The sequence below is a fragment of the Hippopotamus amphibius genome, chromosome 1, assembly GCF_030028045.1.
Source record: "Hippopotamus amphibius kiboko isolate mHipAmp2 chromosome 1, mHipAmp2.hap2, whole genome shotgun sequence".
Lineage (NCBI taxonomy): Eukaryota > Metazoa > Chordata > Mammalia > Artiodactyla > Hippopotamidae > Hippopotamus > Hippopotamus amphibius.
Genome location: NC_080186.1, coordinates 120,202,668 through 120,223,812, shown reverse-complemented (window position 1 = coordinate 120,223,812; position 21,145 = coordinate 120,202,668). Strand labels below are relative to the sequence as shown.

Sequence of the window (21,145 nt, the reverse complement as noted above, 5' to 3'; positions counted from 1 at the left end):
ATGTGATGGTAAATGGGATTGTTTCCTCAATTTTTCTTCTGAGAGTTTGTTGTTAGTGTATAGAAATGCAACAGATTTATGTAAGTTAATTGTGTACCCTAAAACTTTACTGAGTTCATTGATGAGCTCTAGCAGCTTTCTGGTGGCATCTCTAGGGTTTTCTATGTATAGTATCATGTCATCTGCAAAAAACTATACGCCAATAAAACTGACAACCTAGAAGACATGGACAAATTCTTAAGAAGATAAAATCTCCCAAGACTGAACCAGGAAGAAATAGAAAACATGAACAAGCCAATTACCAGTAATAAAATTGAATCAGTAATTTAAAAATTCTCAGCAAACAAAAGCCCAGCACCAAAAGGCTTTGGGGTGAATTCTACCAAACATTTAGAGAAGAGTTAACACCTATCCCTCTCAAACTCTTCCAAAAAATTTCACAGGAAAGAACATTTCTGAAGTCATTCTATGATACCAGCGTCACCCTGATACCAAAACCAGACAATGATGTTACACACAAAAAATTGCAGGCCAGATGAAATAAAATTTATATTTTAAGGCCGGAAAAGAAAAAATGACCAATGAGATTAAAAGAATATCCAATTCACCCATTAGAACATGAAAATGTGCTCAGTTGCATAATTTAAGAGACGTGAAAATTAAAACTGCATTAAGATAATCCTAGCATGGTGGCTAAATTTTATAAGATTATAATATCAATAGTAGCAAATATTTTACAGCAATGAGAATTCTCACACACTGGTTGATAATGTAGGACTTAGCACAACCACTTTCAAAAATAATTTAGCAGTACCTTCTAAACTGAACCTTCTAAAATAATCTTATGAGCCAGGAATTCTATTCCCAGGTATATAACAGAACAGAAATGGGCGCCCACATGCACTGAGAGACCTATACAAGAATATATATACAGCAGAGCTATTTGTATTAGCTTCAAAAGCAATAAAAGCTCTTTGTACCCCTGAGGTCCTCCTGCTGGGCTGAGATGGAATAATCTCTATTTACCCGTATACTTTTCTTGTCTCAGAGTGAAGTAGGTAGAACGTAAAATAATGCATGTAAGGTGATGTGCATCTGCAGATATGAGATTAATTGTCCCCTTAAGAAGAACAAGGTATGGACCCAGAAAGAAAGGGTGGGGAAAACTATTTGAAAAGAAAAAACTGACATTCCTCATGGCAGCTAATGTCTTAGGTATCTTTATTATCAGGATACCAGGATGGAAACTTAACTTCTAAAAAGTTATAAAAGCAATTTACAAACACAGCAATTTAAAAAAAAAAATCAAACAATATAGAAAGACATAAAATAAAATGTCTCCTTCCCATCCACAGTTCTTCAAATATAACAACTATTTTAGGTATACTTTCCAGGAAATAGAAAATGATACTTATGTCAGTTTATATACATATGTGCTCTATTTTTTACATCTACCCCAATGGGATGATACTGTAAATACCAATCTACTCCTCACTTTTTTCTCTTCACATTAATCAAGGTTGTCTTGCCTTCTTATATGTGCAAATTTTTCTCATTCTTAATGTCTGCATTGTGTGTCATTGTTTAGATGTTTCAGAATATTCTCAAGCAGTCCCATATTCATTCAGTCCTATTATGTCACTTCCAGTGTTTTGGTTATTATGAATGATGTTACAATAACATTATTTTAGAGCTATTTTCCATACTTTCTTTAAGGTATTTTCCTAGCAATAGAAATGTGGGGTCAAGGATATGAGTTTTTAAAAACCCTCACATTTATTTTTTCACTTTGATCACAGGGCAGGAAACTTTGATTAGTAGTTAAAGATGGGTACTTCCACTTCCTTTTTTCTAATTTACTAATGCATCCTGCTCTTTGAAAAAGCTATTTCGCAGATGTCCTCCTTGGGGCTACTGTGACAGTATACAACTGTAAGATCAAAGCCAAATCTGGTGTTCCTGAGAAATCCTCTCTTTTGGTCTCAGCTCTGAGCAGGCCAAGTCTTCATGCTGCTGTGGGTGTCACTGCTGGTCCTGGGTAAGTAGAACTACTCAACATGGGCCCTGGGTGGGGTAGGGTCAGCATCTCTCTACCACAGACCTGGCCTTTTCTTGGGGCTCAGCCCCTGCTCAGAGATTCTTTTCTGCCTGGAGAGGTTATATTTTCTGGAATCACTGTATAGCTCAGAGATTCCTTCCTTGAGGCTGAAAGAGTGGTCAGAGCTTCAACTTTACAGAGATGGAAACCACAGTGACCACAACACTTAAGGGTTTATTCATTTTTTTTCTACAACAAATATCACTTGATGAAGTCCAGAAAATGTGTTACATTTGCTTGTTCATATTGTCTTATTCAGAGAAGACCCTACTTCTCTCTGCAAAGCAGGTGTGTTTATTGCTTGTGTGACATTGCCAGATCATGGTGCTGGAGATGCGAGGGAAAGTTTTCTAATACGAAAGATGTCTCCTTCTTTTGCACACAGATGCAAACTACTTGGCAGCTTTGTCTGCCAAGCTGTGATTGACAGGTAAAGAACACAGGGAGGGGGACACAAAGACAGAGACTCACAGGGGGAAGTGGGCAAGGCAAGGGGAAAACCTAATATGTATGACATTCTTTCTTTACCCCTCCAGGTTTATTGAAGTATAATTGACATAAAAATTATGTATATTTAAGATGTACAAGATGTTTTGATATACATATATTATGCAATAACAACCACAATCAGCTAGTTAACATTTCTCTCACTTCACATAGTTACCGTGTGTGTGTGTGTGTGTGTGTGTGTGTGTGTGTGTGTGTGTGTGTGTTAAGAACACTCGGGATCAACTCTCTTAGCAAATTTCAATTATACATTATTTGCCACCATACTCTACATTAGCTCTCCAGTACTGCTTCATCTTACAACTGAAAGCTCACCTCCTTTGACCAATATCTCCCCAGTTCCCCCACATCATACTCACTGCCTGGCAAACACCATTTTCTTCTCTGCATTTGTGAGCTCAGCTTTTTCAGATTCCACATATAAGTGAGATTATGCAGTATTTGTCTTTGTCTGGCTTATTTTACTTAGCACAACATCCTCTAGGTTTAACCATGTTGTCACAATGGCTGGATTTCTTTCTTTTTTAAAGCTGAATAAGATTCCATTTTGTGTGTGTGTGTGTATATACACCACATTTTCTTCATCCATTGATCAGTTGACAGACACTTAGGTTGTTTTAGTATTTTAGCTACTGCAGTGAATATGGGAGTGCAGGAATCTCATTAAGATACTCATTTTATTTCCTGCAAATATATACCCAGAAGTGAGATTGCTGGGTCATACGATAGTTTTACTTTTAATTTTTTTAGGAACTTCTACACTGTTTCTGCATAATGACTGTGTGAATTTATATTGTTCCCAACAGTGTACAAGGTTTCCTCACCAACGCTTGTTATTTTTTGCCTATTTGGTAATAACCACCCTAAATGGTATGAGGTGTTCTCCTTGGTTTTGATTTGCATTTCCCCAATGATTACTAATGTTGAGCATCTTTTTATATACTTTTAGACATTTGTAGGTCTTCTATTGAGATTAGCTATTCATGTCATGTTTTTAAATCAGGTTATTTGTATTTTGCTGGTGATTTGTTAGAGTTCCTTAGATATTTTATATATTAATTCCTCATCGGATATATGGTTTGCATATATTTTCTCTCATTTCATAGGTTACTCTTTATATTGTTGATTGTCTCATTTGCTGTGCAAAAGCTATTACTTTTGATGCAATCCCATTTCTTTTAGTTTTTACTTTTGTTACCTATGCTTTTAGGGTCATAGCCAAAATTCATGTCCCAGATCAATGCCAAGAAGCTTTCTCCCTATGTTCTCTTTAGTAGTCTTACAGTTTCAGGTCATATACTTTAAGTCATTAATCTATTTGAATTGATTTTTGTACACAGGGAGATATAAGGATCCAATTTTTTTTTCATGTGGATATTCGATTTTCACAGAATGATTTACGGAAGAAACTATTCTTTCTCCATTGTATGTTTTCGGCACCCCTTTTGAAGATCAGTTGACTATAAAAGTGTGGATTTATTTCTGGACTCTCTGGTCTGATCCATTGATCTATATGTCTATTTTTATGTTTTGATTACCATAGCTTTGTAATACAATTTGAAGTCAGGAAATACGATGCCTCCAGTTTTGTTCTTCTTGCTCAAGATAGTTTTGGCTTTTGGGGGTCTTTGTGTATCTATTTCAGTTTTTTTCTTTGTGATTACTATGGGACCGATACAAAATATAACAGACAATTTAAGTTAAGAAATTTATTTCAATCACATATTAAAACTCTACACTTTTAGCTCTCATGCATTTTGTTATAGATATCGCAATCTACACACTTTATATCGTGTACACATTAACAAATTATTGTAGGTATAGTTATTTTTAATACTTTTTTCTTTTTAAACTTTTTCGCTAGAGTTAAAAGTGATTTATACGCCACTGTATAGGATGCTATGGTCTGAATGTTTGTTTCCCCTCAAACTTCATATGTTAAAATTTTGACACTGAAGGTGATAGTATTAGGAGATGATGGGGCCTTTGCGAGGTGATTATGTCATGAGGGCAGAACCATCATGAAAGAGATTAGTGCCCTTATAAAAGAGTCCAAAGAGAGTCCTCTTATGCTTTCTTCCATGTGAGATTATAGTGAGAATATGGCTATGATGAAGTGAGCGGTACCAGAGATGTGTCTGCCAGTGTTTTAATATTGGATTTTCTAGCCTCCAGAACTTTGAAAAATAAATTTATGTTGTATATAAGCTACCCAATATAGCATTTTTGTCATAGCAGACTGAATAAACTAAGACACAGTATTTAGAGTAGTCTGAATATAACTATACAGATCTTCCTCAGTTCATGATGGGGTTATGTCCCGATAGACTCATTATAATTAGAAAATACCATAAGTCTAAAATGCATTTAATACACCCTGCCTACCGAATATAATAGCCTAACTTCAACTACTTTAAACATGCTCAGAACACTTACATTAGCCTACAGTTAGGCAAAATCATCTAACACAAAGCCTATTTTATAATAAAGTATCGAATAGTTCATGTAATTTATTGCAGACAGTACAGAAAGTGAAAAACAGAGTGATTATATAGATACAGGATTGCTGCACATTTACCCCTTTGACTGTGTGGCTGACTGGGAGCTGCAGCACACTGCTGCCCAGCATCACACGAGGGTATCGTACCTCATATTGCTGGCCTAGAGAAAGATCGAAATTCAAAATTCAAAGTATGGCTTCTACCAAATGCATATTGTTTTTGCACCATCACAAAGTTGAAAACATCATAAGTCAAACCATCTGTATATTCACCTTTACCAGTGAGTTTTATAATTTCATGTGTTTTCATGTTGCTAGTTAGTGTCCTTTAATTTCAACTTGGAAGAACTCCTTTTAGCTTCTTGTAAGACAGGTTTCATGGTAGTTAACTTACCCAGCTTCTGTTTATCTTGGAAAGTCTTTATCTCTCCTTCATTTTCTTTTTATTTTTTTCTGGGTAATTTTATTTTATTCTGATTTATTCCCCCCCTTTTTTTCCCAGCTCTTTAATTAATTTACACTGTTGGGCTGGGTTCTGCTGTACAACAAAGTGAATCAGCTGTATTTATACATATATCCCCATATCCCCTCTCTCTTGAGCCTCCCTCCCACCCTCCCTATCCCACCCCTCTAGGTCATCACCAGTTATTGAGTTGATCTCCCTGTGTTATGCAGCAGCTTCCCACTAGCTATCTATTTTACATTTGGTAGCGTATACATGTCAATGCTACTCTCTCACTTCATCCCAGCTTCCCCTTCGCCCCTCCCTAGGTCCTCAAGTCCGTTCTCTATATTTGCATCTTTATTCTTGCTCTGTCACTGGGTTCATTAATATCTCCTTCATTTTCAAAAGACAGCTTTGCCATATATAGTATTTTGGGTTGGCAGGGTTTTGTTTCTGTTTTTGTTTTTCTTTCAGTAATTTAATTATCCTACTCTCTCCTGGCATGCAATTTTTCTACTGAGAAATCCACTGTAGGTTTATTAGGGTTCCCTTGTGTATGATAAGTTGCTTTTCTCCTGCTGATTTCAAAACTCTCTGTCTTTGACTTTTGAGAATTTGATTGTAATATGTCTTGGTTTAGAACTTTTGATGTCCAAATTATTTGGGATTCTTTGGGAATCATGATTCTAGATGTTCATTTCCCTCCCCAGATTTGAGAAATTTTTCATCATTATTTCTTTAAACAATCTTTCTGCCCTTATTCTCTGCTCCTTCTGGGACTTCAATAATGCATATATTGATTGGTTTAATGTTATCCCCCAAATTACCAAGTTCTTCTTCACTCTTCTTCATTCTTCTTTCTTTTTGTTCCTCTAAGTGGACAGTATGAAATAACCTCCCTTTGAATTTGCTGATTCTTTCTCCTGCATTATCACTTCTGCTATTGAAGGTGTCTGTCGAATTGTTCACCTTAGTCATTGCGTTCTTGAGCTCTAAGATTTCTATTTGGTTCTTTTTTGTGTTTTCTGTTTCTTTGTTAAACTATCTTTTTGTTTATGTATTGTTTGCTGATTCATTTAGTTGTCTGCATTTTCTTATAGTTCACTGAGCTTCTTTAAGACTCTTATTTTGAATTGTTAGTCAAAGCAGTTCATGGATCTTTAGGGTGGCTTACTAGAGCTTTATTAGTTTCCTTTGATGCTGACATATTTGCCCAACAAATATGATCTGTGTAGCTTTGCATTGGTGTCTGTGAATTTAGAAAAGCAGAAACTCCTTCTGGTACTTACTTGTTTGACAGGTAAATACTGCTTCTTCCATGAAATTATAGGATGGCCTCCAGGATCACGGCTGAGCTGAGCTGGAGCTGGAGCTCATGGATGTTGCTGGGTCTGCATTTGGGTTCACAGTGGCACACCTGTAAACAAGGGCATGGATGGGTGTGATTTCTGCTAGGTCCCTGAGCACTCTTCAATTGGGTTGCATGGCTCATCCCTGGGCAGTCAGGACTTTCCTAAATTTCAAGAGACTGGGAGTGGAGCTGGGTCACAGGATAACTTTAAGGACCACAATCAAGTTCAAGATATGAAGTTCTGTTACCAGGGGCGCTTACAGGTCTGGCTTTCACTGGGTCCCTGGGTAGAACCCTGTGCAGGCAAGACTGCTTTGGGCTACACTAGAGAGGGACTGGATCTGGGTCACAGAACTGCTTCAGCAACAGAACTCAGGCCTGAGGTTGGTGGGCCTGCTACCAGGGGCATGGATAAGCATGGATTCCTTGGCAGAAGAGGCTGGTGGCAGGATGATGGACAATTGGGGCTAGAGTTGAGTTCACAGGATAATAAGGCAGCTTTCAGTCTGTAGCTGTGATCATAGTCAGTGAGTCTTCTACCAGGGCATGTGCTTGCTTTCTCAAAGTGGCCCTCCTTGGTCTTGGGCTGCAGTGGGGTTTCATAATCTCTAGATCTCAAAGCTCTCAGCTTTTGTTTGTAGATGGCTGGCTGCCAAAAATTTGCTTCTGTAGGGGGTGGAGACAAAGACTAGAGACCTCCTATTCTACCATCTTGCTCATGTCACTCCCAACACATGACATTCTCTTTGTGCCTCTGGGTGTATATCAGTCTATCAATTCACATGTATCAACTGATTGGGTTTTTTACCAAAGTTGAAAATATTATAATAAAATATATTTATTCATTTGTTCAACAAATTATTTAGTAACATTAATACACAGCACTATGCTAGGTGCTGAGAATGTTGGGAAGACATGGGAGGTAGCATTTCTGTGCTCGTGAAGTTCATGATATAGAAGGGCCTTCAACAAGGCCAATGTACAAGAAATATCTATGTAACAAGATCTCAGTTAAACAATTGTCCAAGCAAAGTTACCAATGATAGTAAAAAAGGATAATAAATCATTATGTCAATAATGATTTCATGAAAAGAGACAGTAGGAGCTGGAGCGGGCAGGGATGGGATGCAGCACAGTGTGAGAAAAAAAGGGCCCCATAGTTGGAAGCTGCACGGAATACTCCAGAAATAGGTAGCACATCCTAGTGTGGCACCAATAAAGAGGGGCAGGATAGGGTAGTGTCCAGGAGCATGTTCTTTGGGGTCAAACAAGGTGGATTCAAATAAATGGGTTAAAATCTCCTATCTACCCCTACCAGCTGCTTAAACAGTTCCTGGTCTGTAAAATGGGAATAATCATAGAACTTTCCTCATAGGGATAGTGAAAATATCACATGGAATATTATATGTGAGCATCTACTGTGTAGAATATACTAAAAACCATTAGCTACTTATAAAACAATACAAAATCCATGGTGCCAAGATATTTAGAAAATGGCAAATAATACATTGTTCTGATTATAACACTTAGGTGTGGATTACTTCTCCATCAGCCCCATGTGAACAGGGATAATATCCCTTTTGCTCACTGCTGGATTTCCATTGCCTTGTCCAGCTCCTAGACATGGTTGGCATTCCAAAAATTTCTATTGAATGAATGAATCAAATCTGTCCCACATCTGGAATGTGTAGTCAATTTACAAACTTGTCAATTTTGCCTTTTCTGCCTCTCCATTACCCCATTCTCAAATCCGTATCCTCCCAAGGAGAGATACTTACTGAGCTAGTACTTTAATTAATTCATTACTCAATAAATATTTATGGAATATCTCTTATGAGCCAGGCACTGTTATAAATTCTGTATGATATATGGTGAACATGAGAAGTCCCTGCTTTCACCCAGCTTCTACTCTAGAGAAGGGAAAGTAAACAAATAAACAAGCAAATCAGATAATATCGGATAAACAGTCTGAGGGAAATTAAATATCATCATCTCTTGCCCTGCCTTCTCTCCAATCTTTCTGCTTTACATCTGCCAGAGTGCGTCAACTAAGTTACAACTTTCAGTCTTGTCGCTCTCCTACTTGAAGCATTTCCATGGTTCCCTGTTACTTTTATGATGAAACCATAGCTACTTACCATCCATAACTTAGGCCCTGCCAGCCTGTCTAATCTGATTTCCCCTAAACTCTCTACCTTCCAGAACTACTTCCCTGCCCACCTCCTGGACACCAATCCTATTTCTTCACGTCTGTGCCCTTTCTGTCTTTGTTACCCTCCCCATCATCTCTTGCCATTCACAAACACATTTGCCTGGCTGACCCCTATGTTCTCATTCCATTTTCTCAAACATCACTTCCTTCAGGTATCTTTCATGGTCCACCCACCTTCTTTGTCACACACTCACTCACACACACAGACCCTACATACTGGGATGGGTGGCCCTTCTGCCTTCACGATGCCCCATGTGTATTTTTGATAGTGCAATTATACCCTGTATTATATTATTTTGCTTCAGGTTTCTGTTTAGCCTACCAATCAACTTCTTGCTATCAGATACCATTTTTTATTCATTTTAAAAGTCCAAGCACAATGACCAGTATAAATAGACATTTGATAAATGACTATTACATTAAAAAATAAATTTTAATGAAAGAAATAATGAATGAATGGAAAAAAATCAAGCATTACCTTTGAAAAGCCAAAGAATCCTTCCTCCATGCTCATCTCTGGCTCTTTATATTTTTACAGCTCCTGTCAATTTCGTCAGCGGACAATTTGGTGAGTTCTCCTTTCTTATGTTCTTCAGCGTCCCTGAATAAGAGTGCCTCCCTAATAAATATGAAATATTTGTGATGATTGTCTAAGGATCTCTAATATCTCCTGTTTCTCTTGGTGAGGTAGGCAAGGATGTGAAAGTGTCACCTGGTCTATTAGCATTGCCCAAGGGCCAGGATAGCCATGTGCTCATCCTCTGACCCTCCCTGAAAGAAGCAGCAAAAGTACAAGCAGCTCCTGGCCTTCACTAGGCCCTGCACTTACTCCTATTGCAGATGGACCCCAGATAACAAGTGAGGACATCTTAACTCCATATCAAATATGCAGGACCTGGGATAAGATGTTCTCCAATCAGCAAGGCTGAAAAACTTCTCTGAAAACACCACACTGTGGAGATACCAGTGGGAATGTTGCATTCTCTAAAGTTCCAGGAGTAGAATCTCCAGGAAACATATGGAGAGTCGAAAAACAGCCAACAAATGGGCCCTTAAAAGGAAGAAATACACAGAAAGAGGAGATTGGGGGAGAAGAAAAATTGTCTATATCCCATGTTTTTTAAAGTTCTGACTCGTTATCGCCATTATTTTGTGTCAGAGAGTATCTTGGATACTTGAGGACCCATGAATAGCAAGAACTCTCTACAACCTCTCTCCTGTCCAAAATCAGCTGACCCAGGGTTTCATCCTTAATTAGATCACCTCTGGATTCTATCTAATGACTTGTCCATTCCTTGCTCTACCACAATTAGCTATGATGGGATTTTCCCGGGCACTTTCTGGACATCATCTATAAAATGAAGGTGTGAGACAAGTTAATCTCTCAAGCTTTTGTCAGTGCCAGCATCTTAATATGATTTAGCCTTTTTTGGAAAGTGCAAAATTGTGATTTTAACAACTCCTTGGAAGGTTCTTATGAGTTTATGAACATGATGAAGTGGCAGGGGCAGGGGATGACTTTTCCCAGGATCCAATTCCATAGCAGACTAACCAGCCATTTTTTTCCCACTGACATTTGGCTGTGAATCTCGCTAGTATCGCCCTCTTGAAATCACTTTGCTCATTGCCATACCCTCAGCAATCACTTTCTGCTGGCTGAGTGCCCTGGTTCAAACACAGCCGTAAGCAATCAGTGACCTTCCCAGGGGGATTTCTTAGGGATTCTCCAAAGCCAGGACCTCCAGTCTGGGCCTCACAAACCACTGTGGTGGGGACTGCAGGCCACTCCACCTCAGATTCTTTCTCTTTCCTCCACAGCTACCGAACCAAAATCTGTAATTTCCCTCCATCCTCCATGGACCACTGTCTTCCAAGGAGAGAAAGTGACACTGACTTGCAAAGCATTTCCCTTTGATGCACCAGAGAAAATAAAATGGTACCATTGGTATCTTCAGGGAAAAATGCAACCTGAAATCTCAGGAAACACCCATGAGGTCTATGAATCTGGAGATTACAAATGCCAGGCCCAGAACTCACTCCTAAGTAATCGTGTGGAATTACTCTTTTCTTCAGGTGGGAAAGAAGTGAAAGAAAAATTTATAAAGAATAAAGTTACCCCAAACCCAGCTATATTTACTAATTCAAAAGCTATAGAAATAAGACCCAGGAATGTATATATTTTACAAGTTGCTCAGGTAAAAGGAAATTTGAGAAGCTATTTATTTGAATGGTTTCTGAATCTATGTACATTTTGAGGCTTATAAAATGTATTTGGAATAGTAATCTGCATGAGGATTTGTTAATATTTTATACATAGGTAGGTAGATAAATGAGAGAGAGAGAGAGAGAGAGAGAGAGATTTCCACTCTGTCCTAAAGCCACCTGTTTTGAATTTGAAGTCATATCTTTCTAGTTATAATGTTATTTACTTTAGTGAACAAGGAAGCAGTATAGTAGCAGAGAGCTAAGAAAATACTTACTCTCTTTGACCCAACAATTCCCCTCCTAAGAACTTACCTACTGAAATAATCATAGATATATGCAATCACAATTGAAGAACCTTAAATCATCAAGAAAAGAAAACTCACTAAGTAAATTACCTTACTGTCATTGAAGGAAAACTTTGTGGTCATTGAAAACCAGGTTAGGGAATGATATTGATGACATAGAAAGGTGTTCATAGCCAAGTAAGTGAAAAGTAAGTTATCAAGTAGATAAATATCCTAATTTCATAAAAAGAAATACACACAGGCTCTCACATACATGCACATAAAAAAAAGAACTGGAAAAATGTATGCCAAAATCTTGGTGGTGAGATGATAAGATTAATTTATATTTCTGTTTTTGAAATTTTCTCAAGCATATGTGTTCCTTTTAAAACCAGAAAAAAAACAAAAAAAAAAAAAAAGAGGGATTTCCCTGGCAGTTCAGTGGTTAGGACTCTGTGCTTCCATTTCAAGGGGCACGGGTCTGATCTCTGGTTGGGGAACTAAGATCCCACAAGCCACATGGCACGGCCAAAAAAATAAAATTAAATAAAAATAAAGACCAAGAAAAAAAAGAAATGGTAATTACTTTAAGAATCCTTTTTCCTAGTCCCCAGTCTTATAAAATCTATTGGAATAATAATGAAAAGAAGGGAGACATAATCGGATGAAACGAACAACTGCTGTTTTGTTTCCTATAGCCAACCTGATCCTGCAGGCTCCAAGTGATGTGTTTGAAAACGAGTCTGTGCTTCTGAGATGCCGAGCAAAGGTGAACACAGTAGTGAATAGTATGAGGCTGTCCAAGAATGGAAAACACCTGGAGGTCCTTGAGAAAACCAATGAATTCCATATTCATCAAGCAAGCCTGAAGGACAATGGTGATTATCACTGTACTGGAGTTAAGGAAGATGGTCACTTGGTTTCTTCAAACCAAGTCAAAATCACAGTCCAAGGTAAAGCCTTCATTATTTTGTGAAATAGGTTAATCAAAAGGAGGACCCCTGAGATTGTGGAGGATCAAAAGGTAGACTGAGATACCACAGAACCTCAGGGTGCATTCCCACAGGAACAGAGAAAGTACTACTGTGCTTTGGGCTGAAGGATATGAGGAACCAAAGGTGGCATCTCCTCTGCCTGCTTTTGTGTGCTCTGCTTGCTGGTGCTGAGGATGAACTGTGTTTTTCTCCAGAGCAGTTCCAAGCCTCACTGCTCTGGGGACTGTTGTGATTCTTCTCTCTAGAGCTGTTTCCAAGTCCTGTGCTGAGAGCCAGCTCCACCCAGCCCACTGAAGGGGACACCGTCACCCTGACCTGTGAGACCCGGCTCTCTCCACAGAGGTCAGATGTCCAGCTCCAGTTCTACTTCTTCAGCGACAGTTGGTCCCAGCGGTCAGACTGGAGAAACTCCCCAGAATTCCAGATCCACACCATACGGAGCAAAGAATCAGGGTCTTACTGGTGCCAGGCACAGAGCGTGACTCCCCCTGTCCAGAAATACAGCCAGAGAATACAGATACAGGTGAAAAGTGAGTGTCAGTGAGTTCTGAGACTTGCTAAGACTGGGACTGGGAAGAGCCGGGTAGAGTGGCACAATAGTTTGTTTATTTTTTTCTTTCAACACCATGAGCTACAACTCTTTCTTTTTCTTCTGAAGGTTCTCTTCCTTGACACCATTTTTTCCCTAGTAGGCCTATCAGCATAAGCCGTGGGCTGTGGCAGAGCCCTCCGATTGGGCTGGATGGGCTCTGCTCAGCCAGATGGACAGATTCCTAGGATGCTAGATGCCTGGAGCAGAGAACTTAGGAGTAAGAAAACCAAAGGACGAGAGCTTGGGGAGTAAATAGTTCCAACTTGCTGTCATTAGGGATGGTGTTGTACCCACGATTACTTTTCCTTAAGTTTCTGAAACTGTACAGGTCCTCAAGCATGACTGCTAACCAATAATCAAATGCCCCTTCTGGTTAAACTTGACCTATCTCATAAGAAATGTGTTTGAGCATTAGGAAAGATGCAGATCTGGGGTGCATGTTTTCCTGAGTGAGGAAGGGGTGAAAGTGGGTAGCATTCTCCGTAAACTCACTCCTATTCCTAAGCAAAAGAGAATGTTCTGTTTCTTGTACACTGTCTAGATTTTATTAATAATTGTTCTCCAGTCACAGGCAACAGGTTTTTTCCAGTCCTGGTTTGGACTGGAAAATTGAGAGGAAGTGGAGAGAGTGTTACCCAACATTTGCAACAGTAATTTCTAGCATAGGATCTCCCCCACCATAACTGATGGAACCCCAATCTCAAGCCCTACTCCCTCTCTGTTCCCAGGTATCTTCCCTTGTTCTTCAAGCCCCCAAGATGACTCAAAAAGGCACTGCCCGAAGCCAACATCCTAGGGTAAAACCATAACCACCAGGAGTATAGAACACTTTCATCACAGATTTTCCACTTTTAGGAGGACTGTAATGGGCCTGCCTCCTTTGACCATCTAACTGACAGGCAGAGGTGTTAAGAAGCGCTTACTGCAGGCAAGCTTGCTGTGTAAGCCAATGATTGATTTCCAGCTAGTCACTGCAGTTGTCACAGCATCAGAACAAGTACCTCTGATGCCAAATCTTCCTGTCCCCCTTCACAATCCTCACCACTTCCCGAAAGCAACACCACCATTGGGCACAGGGTATAAATTCCAGAATGACTGGTCCATGCTCTAACAGGTAGGGCACAAAGGGAGAGTGGGCAGGGTTGCCTCTACTCCTGGTGCCAGATGCTCCACTAGTTCATCAGGGAGTTGAAGTTCTCCCAAACCATGAGGGGACCACATTCTCTTCTCCACTTTCTCCCTCTTCCCAAGGAACAAGCTCAATTCCACCCCAGGCCAAGGTCAGCAGACTTAGCCCTTCCCATCCTGTGACTCTTCTTCTATGACTTGCCCCAATACCAAGAAGCCCGCATGTCATTTTTATTCATTTAGAAGCTGTTCCTGACATCCGAATATACTCCAACTCACAGCTGGTGTTTGAAGGGCAGGAGCTGGTTCTCATCTGCTCAGTAAATGGAGTTTCAGGGCCCATCACCATCTCTTGGTACAGAAAACACAACAAGCTGAGGGCAGAAACAAAGCCTCACACTTCCCGCAAAACAGAATTGAAGATCCCTGTGGTGCAAAAGAGCGATGCTGGAGAGTATTACTGTGTTGCCAAGGATGGCCGCTCCTCCTTCCACAGTGACCCAGTGACCATTAGTGTGCAAGGTGTGTCTGCCAGATATCACCTGAGGAATGGCTTTTCAAACTTCGTGAAGACCACACGGTGGTTGGGTGGGAGTGGATGTTGCCAATAATTTACTACTCTGAGTAATCTACCAGAAGTTAGAGACTAACCGGAGTGGGATTTAGGGATAGAAGGGGTTGTGGGAGCTTTTGGAAACTCTAGAAATGGAGGTCAGAGAGAGTACTCAGTGATTAGTATATGTTTAGGATCTTCAGACTTACAAATTACTTTTTAGTTTAAATGCAGTGGCTCCTGGGATAAAGCCAGAACAAATAGAATTTTAGAACTGGAATGATCTGGGACCGTTTCTCTCGATAAGCCTCCTTGATTTAAGGATGTATAGGGACCCTCCCCGCTACTACCTCATTGTCTCTTTCAGTCCCAAATGACACATCCTTTCATCACCCTCAGGGCTCCTAGGGCACAGGATGCTGGGAAGAATGAGACAGAGCTTCAGAGCTTCACTGTGAAACAAAGGGAGCTTCTCTTTCAACTCTGTATCAGTTTCATCATAAGGCTGAAATCCTAAGGACCCCAGACCCCTAGAGTAGAGGAACATCCCTAAATCTCTCTGCCCACAGAGCATTCTGGGAAGGACTCCTGTGCTCAGACAATGGCCTGGGGACCCAGGCAGTAAGGAGAGGCCACTCTCCGTGAGAAGCAAGTTCACTCTGACCACCAGAAGTCACAGCCAGAGTCAGGTTGTACATTCCCCCACGGTCTAAAGACTGCAGCTACAGAAATTCACAGGCTTTTGGCTCACACGGCATCATGGCAGGCTCATTGCCTCTACTTGGTAGATCTGAGCTCCTTCCTGTGAAAACACCCTCAGGAATTCCTTAGAGTGAATCATCAAGAGTGAAATACACAGTCTGACCAAAACTCTCCTAACATAGCTGTGAAAACTCTTCAGGGTCCGGATTCTGTCAGATCAGCAATCTCTGGACAAAGAGAAATTTCAGAGTTCAGCATTATTTGGTTTAGATGATACTCAGTCTTGATTTTTCTGTCAATCGAAAAAAAAAAAAAAGTCCAGCGATTCCTGGATCTAATCTTCCTCTTACTACATCCCAACAAATCTCTACTCTCTTACCTGCTTCCTGCTTCTTCCCCAATTCATCTATATTAGTCTGCTAGGGCTGGCATAACATAATACCACAGGCTGGGTGGTTTAACAACAGAAATTTATTTTCTCACAGTCCTGCAGGTTAAAAATCCAAGAGCAGGTGCCAGTAGGATTGGTGTTTAATAGGGCTTCTCTTTCTGGCTTGCAGCAGGCCACCTTCTCTCTATGTCTTCACATGACCTTTCCTCTGTGCCCACGGAGAGCGCTCTCTCATACCTCTTCGTCTTCTGTGAGGACATCAGTCCTATCTGATTAGGGCCCTACCCTTATAACCTCATTTGATCTTAATTATTTCCTTAAAGGCACTGTCTCCAAGTACTGTCATGCTGGAGGTTAGGGCTTCAAATATGTATTTTGGAGGGACATAGTTCAGTCCATAACACCATCCTAATATCCCTATTCCCTCCCAGATCTTTGAACAAGTGTCTCTATCTTGTGGGCCTCATCCTTCGACCAGTTCAGATACCATCACACCCCTTAATATGTCTCCAGCATCTCTCTCTCTCCCCCTCCTTGGTCCTGGCATCTATAGAACTCAATGTTTTTCTCTTTTCTTTCTTTATCCTTCAAATTTCCAGATGCATGAGTTTCCAATCAATCTTAGTAGTTCTCAAATCATTTCTCTATCCCAGGGTTGTGGAGATATCTGTCTTTCCAATCAACAGTTAATGATTGGCAATAACCAATGTGCACATCCATGTAGGATACAGAGACAGGTAGCAACATCGTGGTTACTCTAACTATGGTTACTACACCATACTACACCACCCCAAACTACACCACTTCCTTTTACCAGCATCTGATGCCATCTTATCCTGAAAGCTGTGAAGGTAGTTGTGGTAGTGAGAGGAAAATAGCTTGTGTAGAGCCCTCTGACATTCCCTTCTTTGGTGGCAAACTCCAGTTACACTTTCAAGAGATGATATGACTCAGCACTGGACCAGAAGTCAGCAGACAGACTCAGGTCCTATCTGACCCTGAAAACAGTCTGCTGAGTGACCACAGGTGAATCTCCTAAACTTTTCCTGACTCAGTTTTCTCAGCTGTAAATAGAGAGGGTCAGACTGGATGCAGGGAGAGTGTAGGAACCGAGGAGACGGTCCTGGCAAAATATGTGAATCTGGAACAGAAAAGGGCCAAGGGCAGAGCCCTGAGGCCAATCCCAGCGACAGGAGAAATATAGCGCAGGAACTGATGAGAAGACTGAGTGGCTTGGGCAGGTGAGGGGACAGATATTCCATGGTCATATGGCAGAGGGAAGAGACAAGGTACATCTGTAAGTCTTGTGGCAGCAAAATAAGGGACTTCTTCCCCAAGAACATCATTTCGTCTGGAAAATGAGAGTGAGGTCACCTAACAAGGAGAGACATTAGGGGAGAAGGGCCAGGTCTGATGGGAAAGGAGAAGACCAGAATGGAGAACAGGAGAGAGCTGGGGAGAAAAGCCTGGAAGGCACTAAGCTGCCCTGACGGCCAGGAGACTTGAGACTGGACATCTCACTAGCCACTGATTGAAAGCTCCAGGAAGTGGCAGAAGCACCTGTTGACTAAACATTTCTCTCCCCCAGTCCCCGTGTCTCAACCTGTCCTCACCCTCAGCCCTCCTGGGACCCGGACTGTTGTGGGAGATGAGGTCAGCCTTCAGTGTGAAGTTCCGACAGGTTCTCTGCCCATCTCGTATCAGTTTTTCCATGGAGGTGTGTTGCTCAAGAGGATAGAAGGCACTTTATGGAGAACAGCGCCCTATAGATTCTCTCTGACTGCAGAGCATTCCGGGAACTACTACTGCACAGCTGACAATGGCCTTGGCCCCCAGTCCAGTGAGGCCGTGAGACTCTCTGTCACAGGTAAGCCCTAGATTCCATCAGGGACCCATCCCTGGCCTCTATCCCAGACCCCTCCAGAAATGTGTTCCCACCTTCACGTTTCCCCTGCTTCTTCCTCTGACCCAACCCATGTCCTTCTCGACACCACGGCTCACGGAAACAGCTGCCTGCTGCTTTTGAGCCTGACCTTGAGCAGCCCAGGTGCCATCACACCCCTGGCTGTCTGCACAGCTGCTTTCTCTCTCCTGGACCCCAATGTCCGAGGAGCCAAATGCCTTTCCCTTTCTGACCTCTTGTCCTGTGAGTCCCCCGATTCCTATTTGCATTCATCACCTTGGCCCTGGTAGCTACAAAACTAGTTCCCAGGGGCACAGAGTCATCTCCTGTCCCTTTCACATCAGACACCCATCATTTCCAGTGCACCAAACCCCATGAGATACAAAGACAGGGAGCAGCCTCACAGTGACTCCAATGCTATCCCTCTTGAGTGAGCTCTTTTCGAGTTGGTCAGACAGCGGTGTGGGGGAGGGGGGCGCAGAAGGGGAGGGGCTGGGAGCAGGGCAAGGGGCAGCCACTGTGAGCCAGGAGGGATTCACCTCTGCTTGCTTGGCTTGCGGCATGAATGTCAACTCATCATGAGGTTGAAATGGTTTCTGTTGGGCCTTGAACCTCGGTTTTGTGCCATTTACATGTGGCCAAATTCCAAGCCCAAGTTTAGGGGGCAGTGTGATTTGGGTTTGATGGCAGTAAACCCAGTCCTGGCTGGTCCTGGAAGCAGCCTCAATTTTCTCTTCTGTAAAAAAATAGTAGAACCAGGCTGGAGAGAAGCCAGAATCCAGCCCCTCCCACAATAGATGTGCAAAAGATTATAAAGGAAAGGATCAGGGAACCCTGGAGGGAGACATCAAGTGAAAGAGACAGAGAAGCTGTGCTCCTGACATCTAGAGACCCAAGGAAATCGGAGGAAGGATGTCATCATCAAATGCTCTCAGAGATGCGCAAAGTTCTATAGAATGGCTCGCTTTTTCACCTAGTAAAAATTATTGCATGTATACTGTATGCCAGACTGTACTGACATCTAAGGATATGTAGACTAAAGCAACAAAGCCCTGTGCACAGAGTTCTTAGTGTATAATGGCAGATATACACGGGCAACAGGGCAAACACTAACCCAAGGTATAGAAGTAGCTGGAAGCTGTGGTGGTGCAAATGGGAGGGCGTGGCCATCTGTACTGGGAGGTGAGAGGAAATTTCTTAGAAGAGTTCACGTGTGAATTGGGACCTGAGGATAAGTAGAAACATTCCAAAAGAAGAAAGGAGGAGTTGGGGGAGGAAGAAAAAGGTTGTGTTCCAGGTAGACAAATGTGCTAAAGAATTGTGTGGTTGGAAGGAGGGAATGTGCAAGGGCCTGATAGGAGGTGAGTTCTTATTACCGCATCATAGAGAGAAATGGATCAAAGAGACAGGATGCGGTGGGAGACGGAGGCAGGGCCAGATTAGGAGGCCTTAGAAGCCATGGGAAGGACTCGGGCTTTATTCTAAAGAGTAATCTGGGGCCCACGAAGGGTTTTTAATACTGGGGAAGAGCAGTCCAGCTGCAGGGTGAAGAATGGATGGTGAAAGAGCCAGTGTGGGGAGTGGCCAGGTGTAAAGGACTGGACCCAAGAAGAGAATGTCAAGTCAGACAGACCCTCCCCAGGCCAGCCTCTGCTGAGAAGGGAGAACGGAGAGGGACTGTGGCTGAGGGAAGAGACACCGTGGGAGTGTTTACCAAAGTGAAACCAAGGGCAGGGAGGGTTTTAAGCAAAAGATAGTAGAGGCCAATTCAGAGAAGGCAGAGCTGATAGATGATGGAAGGTAAGAACTGAGTCACATCCCCTGAATTTAGCCACGAAGCACTGAAGACGAAAGCAGAAGAATACAAGTGAGAACCAGACTACCTGGGTTTGACTGCAGCCTCACCGCTTAACTAGCTGTGCGATTTCACCCCTGTGGGCCTGTTTTTTCATCTGTGAAATAAGGGCAATAACAGTAGCTGCCTCTCAATATTGTTTTGATAATTAAATTAGTGTCTGCTTACATATGTTTACAAATTATATATGACAAATACTCACACACCAGACACATGGTTAAAAACACTATATTATATGTATCTATTCTTAGTATTATCATCATTATAAACACAAACATGAAAAATCAACTTTAGTATGCTGGTGGGGATAAAAATAAGGTCGCAATGGCCAAAAAATTAGTGTGAGGGAAAGAAGCAGAGATGATAAAGTTAGATCACTTTTTCTAGAAGTCTGTCCACAGAAAAGAGAAGAAAGAGGTGTTGGGAACATTAAATGCCGTTAGGGTTTTGTTTTGTTTTATTTTTCTAATGGAGAGCCGATTAAACGCATGTAAGTGGTGTTTGGAAGAAGTCAATAGAGGCAGAGAATTTACATCCACGACAGAGGCAGGTGGGCTCAGGGTCAAGAAAGAGGAGGATCCTCCTTGAGTTGGTGGAGGGGCAGCTCTTCCAGGGTCACTGGGCAGAGGGGCAGGGCAAGAGGCTGATGCAGGTAAAGGGTGTCAGTCTGGTGGCAGCAAAATAAGGGACTTCTTCCCCAAGAACATCATTTCGTCTGGAAAACGGGAGTGAGGTCACCTAACAAGCAGAGACAGGAGAGGAGAAGGGCCAGATCTGATGGGAAAGGAGAAGACCAGAATGGAGAACAGGAGAGAGCTGGGAGACTCTGGCCTGCCCTGACGGCCAGGGGACTTGAGACTGGACATCTCACTAGCCACTGATTGAAAGCTCCAGGAAGTGGCAGAAGCACCTGTTGACTAAACATTTCTCTCCCCCAGTCCCCGTGTCTCAACCTGTCCTCACCCTCAGCCCTCCTGGGACCCGGACTGTTGTGGGAGATGAGGTCAGCCTTCAGTGTGAAGTTCCGACAGGTTCTCTGCCCATCTCGTATCAGTTTTTCCGTGGAGGTGTGTTGCTCAAGAGGATAGAAGGCACTTTATGGAGAACAGCGCCCTATAGATTCTCTCTGACTGCAGAGCATTCCGGGAACTACTACTGCACAGCTGACAATGGCCTTGGCCCCCAGTCCAGTGAGGCCGTGAGACTCTCTGTCACAGGTAAGCCCTAGATTCCATCAGGGACCCATCCCTGGCCTCTATCCCAGACCCCTCCAGAAATGTGTTCCCACCTTCACGTTTCCCCTGCTTCTTCCTCTGACCCAACCCATGTCCTTCTCGACACCACGGCTCACGGAAACAGCTGCCTGCTGCTTTTGAGCCTGTTCCTTGAGCAGCCCAGGTGCCATCACACCCCTGGCTGTCTGC

The 21,145-nt window shown here is 42.1% G+C and overlaps 1 protein-coding gene across 1 annotated transcript in view; it reads left to right on the top strand.

Moving 5' to 3' along the window:
- The first annotated feature begins 2,007 nt into the window (after window positions 1–2,007).
- The window catches only part of FCRL5 (Fc receptor like 5), a 39,295-nt gene continuing 20,157 nt past the window's right edge, over window positions 2,008–21,145 (top strand). Inside the window, exons 1-8 of the mRNA XM_057746560.1 lie at window positions 2,008–2,038; window positions 9,652–9,681; window positions 10,932–11,186; window positions 12,301–12,555; window positions 12,843–13,127; window positions 14,561–14,839; window positions 17,552–17,830; window positions 20,660–20,938. Of these exons, the coding sequence (XP_057602543.1) occupies window positions 2,008–2,038; window positions 9,652–9,681; window positions 10,932–11,186; window positions 12,301–12,555; window positions 12,843–13,127; window positions 14,561–14,839; window positions 17,552–17,830; window positions 20,660–20,938 (1,693 nt within the window). The remainder of the gene's footprint in view (window positions 2,039–9,651; window positions 9,682–10,931; window positions 11,187–12,300; window positions 12,556–12,842; window positions 13,128–14,560; window positions 14,840–17,551; window positions 17,831–20,659; window positions 20,939–21,145) is intronic.